The sequence below is a fragment of the Crinia signifera genome, chromosome 1, assembly GCF_055691185.1.
Source record: "Crinia signifera chromosome 1, ASM5569118v1, whole genome shotgun sequence".
NCBI classification, from domain to species: domain Eukaryota; kingdom Metazoa; phylum Chordata; class Amphibia; order Anura; family Myobatrachidae; genus Crinia; species Crinia signifera.
Window position 1 is genome coordinate 256,511,427 of NC_139217.1, and position 16,238 is coordinate 256,527,664.

The 16,238-nt window shown below is 42.0% G+C and overlaps 1 protein-coding gene across 2 annotated transcripts in view; it reads right to left on the minus strand.

Annotated features, from left to right (window-relative positions):
- Positions 1-657: 657 nt before the first annotated feature.
- Positions 658-16,238, minus strand: part of CHERP (calcium homeostasis endoplasmic reticulum protein) — a 31,083-nt gene continuing 15,502 nt past the window's right edge. For both annotated transcript variants that reach the window (XM_083180684.1, XM_083180692.1), the window contains exons 7-19: positions 15,404-15,493; positions 14,947-15,163; positions 14,626-14,804; positions 13,892-14,324; positions 12,696-12,934; positions 11,453-11,586; positions 11,062-11,148; positions 8,578-8,724; positions 6,967-7,077; positions 6,227-6,321; positions 3,584-3,769; positions 3,144-3,194; positions 658-1,298 (exon numbers count right to left, since the gene is read on the minus strand). In XM_083180684.1, coding sequence (XP_083036810.1) covers positions 1,261-1,298; positions 3,144-3,194; positions 3,584-3,769; positions 6,227-6,321; positions 6,967-7,077; positions 8,578-8,724; positions 11,062-11,148; positions 11,453-11,586; positions 12,696-12,934; positions 13,892-14,324; positions 14,626-14,804; positions 14,947-15,163; positions 15,404-15,493 — 2,007 coding nt within the window. In that variant the 3' untranslated portion in view covers positions 658-1,260. The remainder of the gene's footprint in view (positions 1,299-3,143; positions 3,195-3,583; positions 3,770-6,226; positions 6,322-6,966; positions 7,078-8,577; positions 8,725-11,061; positions 11,149-11,452; positions 11,587-12,695; positions 12,935-13,891; positions 14,325-14,625; positions 14,805-14,946; positions 15,164-15,403; positions 15,494-16,238) is intronic.

Here is a 16,238-nt window from a genome sequence, read left to right on the forward strand (position 1 = left end):
CAAAAAAAATAGCCCTAGAATGACTGTGTGCGTGTACATGTGGTAGGGAAAATAGATTGTAAGCTCCATTGTGGCAGGGACTGATGTGCATGTTCAATTATTCTCTGTGCAGAATGTGTGATAGAGATATAGAAATATCTATATCTCTTTCTATGTCCTCCTTGGACCGGCACTTGCATTAATCTGCAGTCAACAGCTGGGGTGCTCAATCAATTTAAGTATTGTAGTGAATTGCCGATAACAAATGGATCTATATATAGATATATCTATCTAGATCTATATAGATAGATCAATATAGTGTTTCTTTCTTGTGGGGTGAGTCCTTAAGGTGTCGATACATTGAGCCAATTTTGGACAATTAGGACAAATCTGGCCCCCAAATCGGTTCAGTTTGATGTCCTGTCAGGTCCAATGTGCGGTCCCATGCACATCAAACCTGAATCATTGGTTGGACCTGCTGGCCATCCGAAGACCTCACCTCCCTCCGAGCAGGGGCGCATGCAGGGAGTGACTTACGGGGTACTTCCGGGTGACTCCTGGGCGACTTGCGGGGTATTGGGTGGCCACACACGTCTGCGAGACATCGCAGCAGTTTATGGGCACCTTTACACTTGGCAATGAAAAATGACGTTTTAGACAGAAAAAAAAATATATATATGTATTTTCCAATTCAACAGTTTATTTTATAAAATAAAATTGTAAGGGAAAAAAAAAAAAAGTATGATCACATACAAATAAAAAGGTTACACAGTTCAACACAAAACAGTCAAGGAGAACGAGAATTATGACATCCTGCCACTCCTCAAAAAAATTTAGTAACGTAGCTAATACTTCTTTGTCTGGACACACACTATAGCGCACTTAAGATTTTTTTTTTTACCATTGTTTTTTAAAAATCATTTCTAATGATATTTTAAAATATCCATTGTTAATGCTGGTGAACCGAACATTCTTTACTGTATCTTAGCGCACCTAAGAAATCCCACTAAGGAGGTACAAGGCTCTTTAGGTGGCGAGTGGAGAAAATTGGGAGGAAGTTGAAAATCTGATTTTTCTCGCTAGGTGGATACAGGTAGGAAAATATGACTGAGGTGGAAAGATGGTAGCAGTAATACGCCGGTTGAATGATATGAAATCCTATTTTCAGTATTATACAGCTGCACAAAGATCACGTGAATGAACCATCCAAAGTATCTTGCAGAAACCAGTAAGCCAGAGTTTTCAGCAACCCGTCAGTTTATTGAGGAGGCTTGGACCGGATTATTCTTGTGCTGGAGGATCCTGGCCCTCCCGCTTAACTATGGAAAAAAAAAAAAAGCAGCGAGTTAATATATAGCATTGGTTGGTCAAAATATTTGATATGCTTCTTAATCAAACCACCAGAACTCCTTGAAAGAGCATATTGTCATTAATAAAGAAAAACTGACGTGGGGTCTGAACTTCTTACAGGTAATTATTAAAAGAACAGATTTGTCAGGAGCTCTCCATTACTTTATCATGATGCCTTCAAAGCAAAATGTTCAAGAAGAAGAGCATATATGGAAAGAAAAAGGTAAAGGGATCAGTAGGATTAGAGAAAGTAATAATTAGGAGAAGCTATCCCTTCAGCAATGCAAGTGGCTGCATCATATCATATCACGCGCAGTGGATGATATGTGAGCAGAACTACTCCGTGTAATATTCAGTGGCGCCTGACTTAGTTACAACACTGTCCGACTAAGTGTTAATGAGAACTTACTGTATTATTATTTATTAACAGTTTCTTATATAGCGCAGCATATTCCGTTGCGCTTTACAATAGCAGACAGTGAAACAACAAAACAGGGTATTTACAGACAGTCAAAATGTAGGAGGGCCCTGCTCGCAAGCTTACAATCTATAGGGAAATAGGCATTGATACATAAGGATAGATACTGTATTCTTTATTGCATCGATTCCACCAGCTGTATAAGCTATAGCTTTTTTTATATTTAACTTTGAGTGCCAACGCTGCTGTGAGATGTGCAAAATATCTGCTAACAATTCCAGCCTCGCCCACAGTGACTATTTTTGGGCGCAATATTTAACTAAACTTCATTTCATTGACTTCAGATCATTTGCCGGCAATAACTAAAGTGATTTGTGTTCCTCGACTACGACCCTGCCACTTTTAGCGGATTATTTGCTCATCTCACAGCCATGTTGGCACTCAAATGGTTAAATAGCACAGCATTTAGCTACAATAGTTATAACACCCAGATCAGGACAATTCCTATTCAGGGGTAAATTTGTAGAATTTACATTTTCTATAAACTGGTACTTACTGCACCACAATCAGTGTTCGGTAAGCTAGCACTAGGGAGTCCATTTATCAAAGATCCACATACATTGGGGCAGATGTATTAAGCCTGGAGAAGAGATAAACTGGAGATAAAGTGGCAGGAGATAACGTACCAACCAATCAACTCCCAACTGTCATATTTCAAACACAGCTGATTGGCTGGTGCTTTATCTCCTTCCACTTTATCTCCAGTTTATCTCTTCAACAGGCTTAATACATCTGCCCCATTATGCCATGCAATCTGGGGGCAATATTGATGCCAAGAATCCCACTGCATTAGGAAATTTTTCTGCAGCATGTATTACTGAACAACTGCACAGTACGCAATATAATGAGTGGCTGCGGGACTCCTGCATATGAAAAAAGGATGATTTGCCATTGCACACTTATCCTATGAATATTATTGGTATGTTTTTAAATGTAAAACATGATATTTCTACATAAAAGGGTAATTAGAATAAAGAGAATGATCCCTTTAGTGGGCCAATTAAAATGTGTGATCACAGGAAATATCATTGACAATTACAAACCAGATACAAGTTATCAGATTGATCACCCATTAACACCCACATTTCAGTAATTAGTGTTGAGTTTTTACTTAATTACTGACCCTTGGTATAAGCTCCCCTAATATCAAGTGGGTATAAAAGGTGGGTATAGTTACTCCTCCATGGCTAGAGAGAGGGGTTCATATTGTCTTTATTCATATTGTCTTTATTTTTGGGAGTAGGAGCTGTGAAAGTTTTTGGTGTTTTTTTGCTTAAAGTCAAATTAGTACACAGAAAATTTAGTTTGTTATTGAATTAAAACATATATTACTCACTGTTGGCCGGTGGCGTTGAACCTGGAGGAAAAGGTCCGCCTGCTTTAAAATCTGCAATAGACAGACATATAAAACAATCAAAATGAGGAAAATACTGTGAGCCTAAAGGTACTGTAGCAATAAGACGGCTGGATTCAAAAGTTTTATCACGTCCGAACTCCTGTATAAAGTGACGGGAGATTGCAGGGCGATATATTCAAATTATGCTTTTAGCGCCCTGATCGAGCCCATTAAAGTCGGATTTAGGTGCGCTTAATGGCTAAACCCAACCAAACTAATGGGGGCAATGCCACAAAATGGGTAACTTATCATTTCAGCTCGCCACGTCCAGCGGTAGCGAGCTGAAATGATGTTTGCACACCCATCGGCAGAAACATTTGAATGCCAACAGCGATATTAGCTTGCAAAGAAGAGGGTTTGTCATGTTTCACAGCACTTACTCTCATCTCTGGCCTTCATACGGGCAATGAAGGAATAGCTTTTGTTCCTACGATAATTTTCATAAGGGTCATCAAGAGAGACACCAACTCCTTTGTACTGGTCCCACTTGTCACGGATGTCCCCACCTTTAATGGGGTCTTGAATGCCTTGCTCATTTGCACCAAGGCCCCCAGCTCCACTCCATCCTAAATTAAGAAGTATACATAAACTTAATGTCAGTTGCTATAATACAGTGGATCATTGGATTTAATACATCTTAACAAGATGTGGTGGTATAAAGTGGACAAAATAAGAAGTAATTGGCAATATCTAAGAAACACATTAAAAGGACTTGTGTATGAATAGTTCATCTATATCAGGGTTGTCTACCTGACCCTCTCCTTCAGGGAGAAAATGCTCTGTTCCTGGACTTCCCTGGTAATGTATGATTACCATCACCTGTGGGGAGCTAGGTAATTGATAAGTAAGGTGTTTCACCACAGGTGATGGCAATCCTACATTACCAGGGAAGTCCAGGAACAGAACATTTTCTCCCTGAAGGAAAGGGCCAGGTAGGAAACCCTGATATATATGGGTTCTTTTGCTGCACTGGACACTATTATGTCACATGCCAGATGAAAAATAAAAACAGAAAAAAACAATTCCATCATGGTACTAGAAGCTGGAACAAGCTTCCTTAGTAAGCTATTTCAATTCAGTTTCCGGGTAAGCTATTTCAATTCAGTTTCCGGCTCGCAGCTCAGCTCACTCGGCCATAGCACTAAAGGGGTGCACACACTGAGATTTTGACTAGATAGTTGAAATCTAGAAGTTTAGTTAAACTCTCCCAGTGTTTCTCCTGCTTAGATACCAATGCCAAGTCAGTATTGCCTAGCATAAATAGGCTGTGCAGGCAAGGCAAATTTGACTAGATCATAGACTATCATTAGTTAGACAAAATCACTTGGTGCCCATACACTAGTAAGATTTATCTTCAGATCTGGCTGGTTGGAACAAAAACATGGTTATGGATGAGTGACAGTTTGTCAGTTTTCCAGCATTTCCAAGCAAATGGTCAACTGTCATTTGCTCTCATCCATAACCATGTTTTTGTTCCAACCAGCCAGATCTGAAGATAAATCTTCGTGTGTATGGCCAGCTTTAGTCAAAATAGGCAATTAGCCAATATCTCAGTGTGCTTAAGTAATCAAGAGCCTGCCCATCAGCTATCTCAGTGGCATATGCGTAAACTATTGCTATATAACTGATCAATTTGAGTATTGCTGCTTATTCTTAAGAGATTCCATGCAGACCATCTGACCTTACGTATTGCTCTTAAGGTGCCAGCCAAAAGATTGGGGGAAAAGTGGACAAATTGGACCTGTGTTGACATTCGATGCACGGTTCCCAGCTGAGCAGTGCCGGAGATCATACGTGCTACACGTATTCCCACCAGGGAATGGGGATAACATATAAAAAGGGACTGCATGCAATGTATCGCATGCGATCCTGGAATCCTGGAAGGTCCCAGGCAGCTCAAGGAGATTGGATCGCCATAGACTGCTCTGAGAAGTCGGAGCAGTGTACAGTATGGCCACCTTTAGAGTAGGCCTGGCCAACCTGTGGCTCTCCAGCTGTTGTGAAACTTCACTGCTCAGGATACACTGCCACTGTAATAATATTAGGGAATGACGAAACTGTGGCAGGGCATGCTGGGATGTATAGATTTACAACAGCTAGAGAGCTACAGGCTGACCAGGCCTGTCTTAAAGCATTTTACCTGTATATTGGGGTCTTCTTTACTGGTGATACTATGGCCATAAGCTTACAGTATGATCTACTTCAGCAATAAAGCTTTTTGTTGTGTGTGTTTAAGATTTGCGATTGTTATTTTTGTATTGTTTATATTAACGAAGATCTGGAGGGTCCCAGGAACATTTTTATATTTACTGTGCATAGGGCTTTGGGTGCAGGCTGCTCATTTAAGGATTACTCACACAAAACTACAGTAGTTGTGCAATCACTATAATCCAAATATTAAGGAAAAGAAGCTAAGTACCACACATAGGGCACTTTGTTTAAATAACATAACTTTGCTGTAAATTACATTAACTTGTAATAGTTTTTTGTTGTTATTGCAACACAGGTTCTTGCTCTCAGCAGGGAATGCAGCTAGAAACCAATGTGGTACTGTACTTATGGACAGCAGGCACAGACTTTAAGGACCCATTGTTAACTAATGATTTATATATGTTTGCATATACTAGACCAGCGGTTCTTAAACTGTGGGCCCTGACCCCAAAGTGGGTGGCATCTCCACATTGTGGACCATAAGGCTGATTGCTGTAAACCCTTAGCTGATCCAAGACATGTGGCAAACATTCTACAGTTACTTGCTGGGGGGTCCTCTAATAATTTTTTTTGACTGCCAGGGCCGCTCATCTGCTGGTAATCCCAGCGGCTTTCCCGACGATTATGCAGGAGCGCACATCACAGCTCATCGCCGGGCCATACGCACTGGATGGCTTTGAGCTGAAAGCCGCTCAAACTTGGTGTTTGAGCAGTGAGTGAATATGGGTCTTTACTTTGAACCTATAAGGAAGAAAAAGGGAGCTGCCGAGTTGTGTGTGAACATTAGGCGAGGAAATGGTTACACATCTTACCCATTTTCACAAGCATCTGGTGCCCCTTGTTCTCCTCGCCCAGACGCACAGTGGGTACATTTGTCCCCGTACCAGAACCCAAACCTGAGGAAGAGCTGTAAACAAACATGAAACTGAGTGGAGAAGGCTCCAAATGGAACACACCCAATTAGCCTATGTCACTACATTAGTAAAGGATAGGTCAGTCAAGAGCCCCTCCCACCTAGGGATCCCTATACCTACCAGCAAATATCTAATACGGGTTATTATGCCCTTTCAGATGTTAGTTGTATATTTGAGATGCCTTAACAATCTGCCATCCCAGCCATGACACCAAGCCAATCAACAAGCTCATCACTGATTTTTCAAATTTCCCAAAACTACCTAGACAGCACAATTGATTATTTTATTTATTACCGGTTATTTATATAACGCACACATATTCCACAGCACTATACAGAGTACAGTTGAACATTCGCATCAGTCCCTGCCTAAGTGGAAATTACCATGCATATTCCCTATCACATGTACACGCACACACAGACATTGTAGGGATCATTTTGTTGGAAGCCAATTAACCTTCCAGTATATTTTTTGGATTGTGGTAGGAAACCCACTCAAGCACAGGGAGAATAGACAAACTCCACACAGTTAAGGTGCTGCCCACAATGCTGTTGCAGATTTAGCTCTAGATTAACAAAAGATCTTTGGAAAGTCAAGGTCTTAACCCAGAAAAATAATTTTGACTGCTGTTCACTTACGGGGGTGTGGCACTGCGAGACCTAGACCTGCGCCGTCTACCTGGAGAGAGGGATTTTGATCGAGAACGAGACCTTGAAGGACTGCGAGAGGACCGAGACCTGCTTCTACTCCTGAAACAAAAAGAATACATATTGCACCGGTTAGACTATTGGCTAAAAAAAAGATCTGAAGTCAGGAATAACTAAATGGCATACTAAAATATTACACCTATTATAAAATTTGCCATGTTTGTTAGTGTAAACCAGCCTTTTGCTTTATGAATCCACGATATTACATTAGTTCCTTTGTAGCCATGAAGAATATTGTTCCACCCACCTCTTTGAACTCAAGGCAGTAAACTTTTACTATAATCCTCTGGTGTGCACTGGGGCTGTGGGTATAGGGAGCCAGCACCAGAAGTTAAAGATTGAAGCAGCAGCAGCACAGGCTCCTCCTAAAAATGTATTTAAATTTTTACTTTTTAATGAGTGGCTGGTGGTGCTGCTGCAGATGCAGCGTCCACACCAACCGATCCATCACCTGCTCCAGTGGCAGGAGCACTAGCTTCTCTGTCAGTGACCCTGGCTGTCCAGTGACCCAGCGTGCAGCAGTATCACAGGGGGCAATTCAGACCTGATTGCTCAGGTCCAAATTCACTACACTGGGGGTTTGTGCATGCACAAATATGCGCATGTGCAAGCCCCTGGAGGGAACGTGTTTGGAGTTTCACACATTAGCCGTGGTGTTCACACAAAGGGGGCGGGCAGCGGGCCTATGCAGCATTTTATGGGCGTGCCCACAAAAAACACTGGGCGCACCCCTGTGAACGCAGGCGTGCCAATGCATCCTCTTGGTGGGTGACTGACTTCACCCGATGTTAGCCCCCAATTCGGCGGATAGCGGCCAGCTGAAAAGTATGGACTTGCTTTCAGTGAAGGCTGGAAAAATCTTTCGATGGTGAGCGACCATTGAATGATTTTTTTCTCCGTGCGGCCGCATGCGAAGCGTACACATCCGCAGTGGAAATGCAGCAAGCAGCAGCAGAAATGCAGGGAAAAGGGCCCTAAACTGCAGGGAGCCACACATAGGACGACCCCTGTCCTGTGTTGTAACAGGCCACCGTCAAAAACGGCAGCAAGTCTCCTTGGGTGGCCATAGGGGGGTCCCTGAAGGCTCCCCACATTAACCTGCTCATTTTAGTTACCTCAGCCCATTCTACATTATAGCAGAAGTATTCAGGAGGATTGGGCATATTTAATTAGACACTAGTGGCCACAGGCTCTTAGGACTTACACTTATTATTGTTAAGTCATATGCATATCTGCACTGACATTTATTCTGTTCAATCCATGCCTGAGAGGGTGTGTTTTTGCAACCACTGATACCCACAGTCCCAGTGTACACCATGGATTCAGAAAGAGGATTTTACAGGCAAGACAAAAATCCAGTATGTCGGCACAGCAAATACTAAATAAACCGGAAATAGCTCCAGAATCTGAATTTATATAGATCACAATGCACTGAACATAACCAAACCACCTATGGCCTAAGCATGACCACAGATGTATCGCTATAAGTTATCTCTACCGTTCATCTTGTGTTTAATAAGGGTGTATTGATGCATGACTTACCTGGATCTGGACCGAGAATAAGACCTGGATCTCGACCGAGAGCCTGACCGAGACCTAGAGTAAGAGCGGGATGACTTTGAAGATCTAGAGTTGGAACGGGAGGAGGATTGACCGCGACTTTTTGAACGACTTTGGGATCTTGATGGCCTACCAGCAAAAAAATAAAAATAAATAAAGAATATGAACAAAATCAACTCAACACATAAATACCAAACTGCAGCCTTCATTGCAAATATCTAATGAGATTCAAACAGTTTTACACACTTATCATTGGTTAGGTGGATTAAGATTATTCAATGCCTTGTCTTCATTTCCTGTTAATCCCGTGATACTGGAAAAATGAGGGGGAGGAGACTAACAGTCTATGTACCCAGTGGCATTATTGTCTATAAATGAGCAACACCAATTGGATGACCATATTCTTAAAGCACACCTGTAAGTGATGATCAGTGTGTGAAAAAGTGGTGCCCATTTTCTTATAGCACAGATATTTCTCCTGCTACCTAAATACATACATTTATCCAATTGCTATATTCTACATACAGGAAGATCAGGGCCAGAAATGCCGGGTTTTGTTTGTTTGCTGACAATTAGTATTATATTTTATTACAGGTTTTATTTTAACAATGAAGACAATGGACTGTTACCCATTTTGCTGTCTGTTACGTAATGCAATGTAAGCTAGCACAGCGTAAGATTTTAGGAGTTCCCAATCTCCTTATTTAAGACAAATCAGCCCGACCATCAACCCAAACTTCCATACCAACATTCCTAAAATTCCCAGTAGAATGATAGTAAATCGTGAATGCATCTGCATTGCATGCACTGCCAAAAATATATTTACTAGCATGAAGAGTTGAACTCATCTATTCAACCTGCTCATCCTTTTCAATGTGCATCAGCTGTATTATTGGTGCAAGAGATTAGTTTTACAACAGATGTATCTATGCATGTGCTCAACTCTGCAGTTTGGTGACACACTCTTGTACCTGTTTGGAAACTGGGTATTTACATGTAGACCTAGTTAACGCAGCATAAGGGGGGTATTCAATCGCCGTCGAGCATCTCCCGTGGGGGGAGATGCTCGACGGGCCCTATTCAATGCTGTCTTCCCCGACAGCATTGAACAGGGTTTCCTGGCAGAACGAGCCCGACATCTCTAGCTGTCGGGCTCGTTCTGCCGAGAACAGCGGGGAAGTGACGAGCTGCCGGCTGCATCTCATCACTTCCCGGCCGCAACTCGCGGCCACGCCCCCTTCTCGCCCCGCTGCAGGCGGGACATTGAATCCCGCCTGCATGTTCTCGGTCGAGCTGACCGAGAACGGGACTGGGTCACGGCAGGCGAGCAAGCTCGTCTGCCGTGACCCGAAGATTGAATACCCCCCTTAGTAGCAATTACAGATGGGATGGAGTTGTGTTCTAAACTCATTACTGACCCTTTAGTTTAAAAATTGTTGCAGAATAGTACATGTCAATCTTAAATACAATTATCTTGTTTAGTTATGTGGCCAACAAGCCAAACATTCTTGTTTTGGCATAATTTAAACAAAGTTATAAAAATTCTTTTAAAACACCCCAGAATGCATATTTAAGTACTCCAGGCAATTCTGTAAACTTCACCACTGCTAATAGATTAGACGGGGGCTATCCCATTAGCCCCAATACCCACAGTTATTGGGTGTATTGCTTTAGGTGCCTGAGGCAGGCAAAGCATAATCCCTGATAAGCAGCTGCCGGAGCCTGTGATAACACATTGAATCAGATGACTTCTCCCAGATCCCATGTGTTTTTACCTGATCATGGGTCTATTTTCAACTGATAAAAAAAGCTGTTAATTGTTCATTAATCAGGCCATTATTACCACCCGAAACAGCATTGGACCCAATTAGCATAGTACCTTTATTTGAAGTATAGATTAATAAACAATGCATAATCCGCATTTACTGCTGTCCAACATCTTTAACTTCACATATGCACTAGTATTAGTAAAAATGGTTTTAACCACACAGACAACACTATATTTTTAAACTCTTCAGGGATATTGGCACATATGTGTATGTTTACTTAGATTTAAAAATACTAATAGTTAGGAGAAAGCATTTGTCATGTTCAGGGTTTCTTTGATTATGGTTATGTTGATCGATGCAAATTAAGGGTCTTCAATCTCACATTTGTGTGTTGATTCTTGGTCTACTTTCAAATAAATGTGAAGCGTGACAAACCTAAAACTTCGAAAAGGCCTTGCCCATTACATTGTCACATTTAAAGATTTTAGTTGTCAGGAATGAAGTTAACTGTAAAAGGGGATGGATTATTTTAATACTTTGCCAAAACAATTTACACACTTGTACCTTTTAGTTCTCATGTATATCTACACATGACTTGTAAGCTGCAGCATGAATTACTTCTGAGGCTGCATCTTATCAGCACGGTAAGCTTCCTAATACCAACACGTATTACAGCATAAAGCTATGTCTTTCTCACCTGTTCCGCTTATCCTGCCCTTTTCTCCGACGGGCCCTCATTTTTGCTCTGAAGAATTCATAAAGGCCATTTTGCTCCCAGCCTTCACTGGGTGTTAAAATAAAACAAGGCAATGTTACTATGTAAATAGAGTCAAGCTCAGAGAGTCACAGCAATTATTCACAAATTGGTTATTTGGAATGAAGGAAACATCTGAAAACATTACTGTTCCCTTTAAGGACTCTGCACACAAGAATATAGCAGATAAATATATATATATATATCCATATATATATATATATATATATATATATATATATATATATATATATATATATATATATATATATATATATATATATATATATATATATATATATATATATATATCTCTCTATCATTAAGAACTGACCTGTTCCGAGGTCTATCATGTGATGGTGGGCTGTAAAATGCCTCAACAGCAGCCAAGAGCCTTTCACTGGGTGGCATTGGAGGGGGGAGACGAATGTCCTTGGGGTCGAGAGGTTTGTACTCGTGGTCTTCCAACTACAGAGAATAAAGGATATTTCATCACCTATTGTAAAGTCACATAGCAATTCCATAATCATGTAAAGCAGAAGCGGCCAACCTGTGGTTCCCGAACTGTAGTGAAACTGTAAGACCTAGCATGCCCTGTCAAAGTTTTTCTATTACATAATGCTAAACAGTTATGGTATAGAGGATCGACAATATCTAGTTCGACTTTGATGGAAGGTTGACACAAGCTTTTAAGATAAACACAAATTTTTCATATTTTTTTTGTGCGTCTATGTCAACAAATGTAACAAGTCCACTTGGATAGTAAAGCATGAAAAAAGTTAATCAAAAAGTGAAAAACTCATGTCGACCTTCAGTCAATGACCACTTAGTCCCGGACAACTATAAGTGGTCTAGTGTTCCTTCTAGGAACTGGGTAGGGTGGTGTTGCACGGGAGCAGCATAGAGGGGGCGGGCCCGCAATGTCACAAAAGGGGGCGGGCCTGGGCTCCGACATTGCCAAAAGGGGTGGGCCTGGCCCTGCCGAAGAGCGCCGGGCATCTACGGCGGCGCTGGGCTTCCCTGTGCGTCCGGCGGAGACCGGCAGAAGGATGTTTTAGCAGGGCACTGCTAGGGTGGGAGGGCGCATTTTGCCTGCTAAAACAGCCTAGCGGGAACACTAGTGGTCTACCTAGTGACTGTCGACCTGGATACCTGCTTAACTGTGGAAGGGCATCCTGGGACTTGTCATTTCACAAGAGCAGGAGAGCCAGAGGTTGGCGAGGCCTAATATAAAGCATGAATTATAGAACAAAGAAATTCAATTTAGCTTCTCAGTCCTAATTTAAAAAGGTGTATGTTAATTTTAACACCTTCAAGTGACATGTATGCAAACATTTAGTGGCACCTACTCACATAGAGCCACAATATTATGATATTGGGGATCAGGTATATACAAGAAAAGGGTTAGGCAGGGTTGAGGTACTAGTAATTGCAGCATTTCAGTGAACATTAAAACTAGGGATGGGACAGGAATGAAAGTGCATGACATTGCCTACAACCAAAGCTCTACAACACGACCAGCAGAGGAGTACCACACCTTTCCAGTAGACACAACCAGGTGGATTAAGCATAATTACCTTAACTAGTGGCGCCATAAGTCCAGCAGGAAGGTCAAAGTAAGGGACATTGGGTACAAGGCTGGGGTCATCATGGTTAACATGTGGTGGTCCTTGTCTACGCATATGGGGTGGCTGTCCATTAAATCCATGCGGTGGTGGGCCAAAGTCTTGGTGTTGGGGACCACCCCATGGAGGATGTTCATTCATGTTTGGGTGTGGCATTCTGTGGCCTTGGTGATGGTGTGGTGGCCCCATATCTAAGGATTTGAACAATAATATAGTAATGAAAGTCAGGTACACCAATTTCACGATAAATAACTGTTTGTTTTCTGGGAGAAAAATATACCAATTTTTGCTTTAAACCTATTTGTGAGCAGATCAATTTCACTTGAAAAATCAAGCAGTGCTCTGCCATTTGACTAGAATAAAAGTTGGTTAGGAATAAGAGGTTTCGGTACTTGTGTAGTTTGACGGCAGCACTTCCCGTGGATCGCATGCAATTTGATCCACGATGCGAGTTAGCACACCCCCACTATCCATGTCAGCCCAAAGCATGGCGAGCGCAGCGGTATGCGTCCTCCCGACCTGTTCATACCCCCACTATCCACGTCAGCGTGGAGTTGATTTTTTAAAGTGTGGTGAGCGGACGCTAGCACCCCAAAATGACTAATGTCAGTTAAATGGGCATCCAAGACTATCGTCTCATAATTGAGCAAAGATGAAAATGTGGTCGTAAAAACAGATATCGGTACTTGTCTGTTTTTATTCCGATCCCTTGAATAGGAGGAAATTGATTTGTGAATAAAGTTGTTGCTATGTGGTCAGTGTCTCAATGGGTGAAATACATTAGTTCGACAGCAAATAGTAGACCAGCTTTGGGTTTTTTTGTTCTTTGTTTTTGCACATGAAGAGTCAAAGTGTGCATATTGTATATAGAACCAGTCTTCTCTCTTTAGCTTAAACTGTACAATTAGTAGTATTAAGCTAGATATTCATAGAAAGACAGTGTACCTAGATAATGGCTAAAGAGTTGGTAAAAGGTATAGTTACAAAGCAGACCGTTTATTATTAATGTGGACATTTTAAAAATGTACCAAAAGGAAGCAAAAAACACCCCACTAAAGTATTAAAGTACTATTTTTACAGTGCATGTAATCATTTCGGAGAGTGGTGATCCATTAATAAAACTGAAAACAGTTAAGATTACTGTTTACCTGAAGGAAAGTCTCCTTGTGGATAATCAAAGCGATGAGGGAAGGGTGGTCTTTCAAAAGGATGACGAGGGGGGAAATCCTCCTGCATAAATCTTGGGGGAAATCTGTTAAAGTTATGAGGGTGAGGTGGCTGATTGAACTGAGGAGGGTGCTGTTGGTGAGGAGGGAATGGCCCCATAAAGTGTGGTGGTCGCTGCATGCGAAAATGTGGATCTCTTTGAGCTCCACCACCCCATGGTGGCTGATCATGCTGATTGCTCCAAGGGGCATCAAACTGGTTATTCCACGGAGGTTCCCTCTGGCTGTTCCATGCTGGTTCAGGTTCATTGTTCCAGTTTGGGTCACGCTCATTCCACATACCTTCATGGCTATTGTTCCATGGAGGGCAGTGAGGAGGAGCCTGGTGATGAGGAAATGGGGGTTGCTCGCATGGCTATGGAGAGATGAAAAACAGAAGAAGTTTAAGATTCTCCAGAGAGAATAGGTACATCGATGTGGCAGATACACAATAAAATGACCATAAAGCTGGTATAGAAAGACTGGTTAATCCCAAAGCAGAAAGATAGGCAAAATATTGTAATATGCATATTTCATTTATAAAAATTAGAAACCATAACTACTACTTCCTGAATGACTAAATTTAGACAAATGCTATTTGTTCCAGAAAACTAAAAAAGGTGCATTAGTTGTATTCATTTTGAAAAGAGTTTACTTTACTGTCATAACATATGTACCTGCTGCTGGCCCCAGGGAGCTATAGGCTGTGGCTGGTCAAACCATGGTGGTTTATTTGGAGGGATCTGTTCATGAGGAGCTGGGCCTCTGGTTCCTGCAGCAACCGGATCTGGTACACTACCAGGAGGAGGCTCAAATTCTGATGGAACAGGGATAGCAAGTGCTGGTTTCACATCCTCTATAAAGAAAGGAGCAATGGAGAAATCATATAAATGTAACAAATATGAAGAAGTATGGTAGGGAGAAAAACCTTTTGTATTACAGTTAAAATGTATTTAAAAAGGGCTGAAGAAAAACAATAAGAGCAATGGAGAAGCTACCTGGAGGGGGTATTGGAGCTGGCGCAGGGGCAGGGGCTGGTGCAGGTGGTTCTGGAATTGGCTCCATCACTGGGATCTGGATTTGCTGCTGCTGTTGTTGTTGTTGTTTTAAACCAGTCACAAACTCATCATGCTGTGTTTTCAGGGACTGGATCTGCTGCTGGAATGCCATGAGGATTGGCTGCACCACAGTGGAGTACTCGCCCAGTAAAGCAGCCTGCATTCCAATAAAACAAGTAATAAGTAAGACCAGTTAAATACTTTTAATTGTTGTTCCTACATAACGAACAGTTCTCCAAGTTTATTTTATGGGATGAAGTAGTGAATGGTACAGAATGCACAGATGATTGCTATAGGTTTTAATGTCAGACACCACATAATTTTAAGTCTCCTAATATATCTAAAGAGTACAGGGCTAAAAAAGCTATTAATATTGTTGCAAAATAACAGGATTTACCTGATGCTGTCCCAAACCAAGAGCAGGGCTCTGTAATTGCTGAATTGTAGCCTCATCAAAGTAGCCATTCTTTTCCCAAAGCTGGAGCAACTACAAATGCAAAAGGTCATTTGTCATAGGTTTATGGGATAAATGAATACATTGATAAAGGGTGCATGCAGGGTTTTTCCTTTATAATGCTCATTGCAAAAAAGGGGATTTTTGTAAGACCTTACCGTTCGAACCCCTTTCTCTGAGTCCAGTCCGGTGACACAGCTCACGATGGGTTGTAGGACGGTCCGCCAGGAGCCAGGCACCTATGCTTCTAATTTCTTTGGGGACAGGCTCCTCCCTACTTCATCCCATAATGCTTCAGTTAAACTTCAACAGCAGACTAGGATACACAACTCAGTACAATGCCTGAACATCATATATGCAACTTCTAACACATAACATGGCAACCATGAACGGTACAACTTACTGAGCGTTAGGGAGGGATCGCTGTGTCACCGGATTGGACTCAGAGAAAGGGGTTCGAACGGTAATTTCTTTCGTCCAGTCCGGTGACACAGCTCACGATGGGACGTTCACGAGCCGGTCCTTTGGGAGCGTACGCTCAGACTGCCAGTTCTCATCACTGCCCGTCCAAATGAAGCGTCCTCCGACGCGAACTCATGAAACCTGTAGAATTTTGTAAAGGTATGAACAGAGGACCAGGTGGCTGCCTTGCACAGCTGCTCCACTGTGGCCCCATGACGCACCGTCCACGAAGAAGCAACTGACCTCGTAGTATGGGCATTTATTGGAGATGGAACAGGCCTACCTGCCCTACATTAGGTGAACGCAATAGTTGATC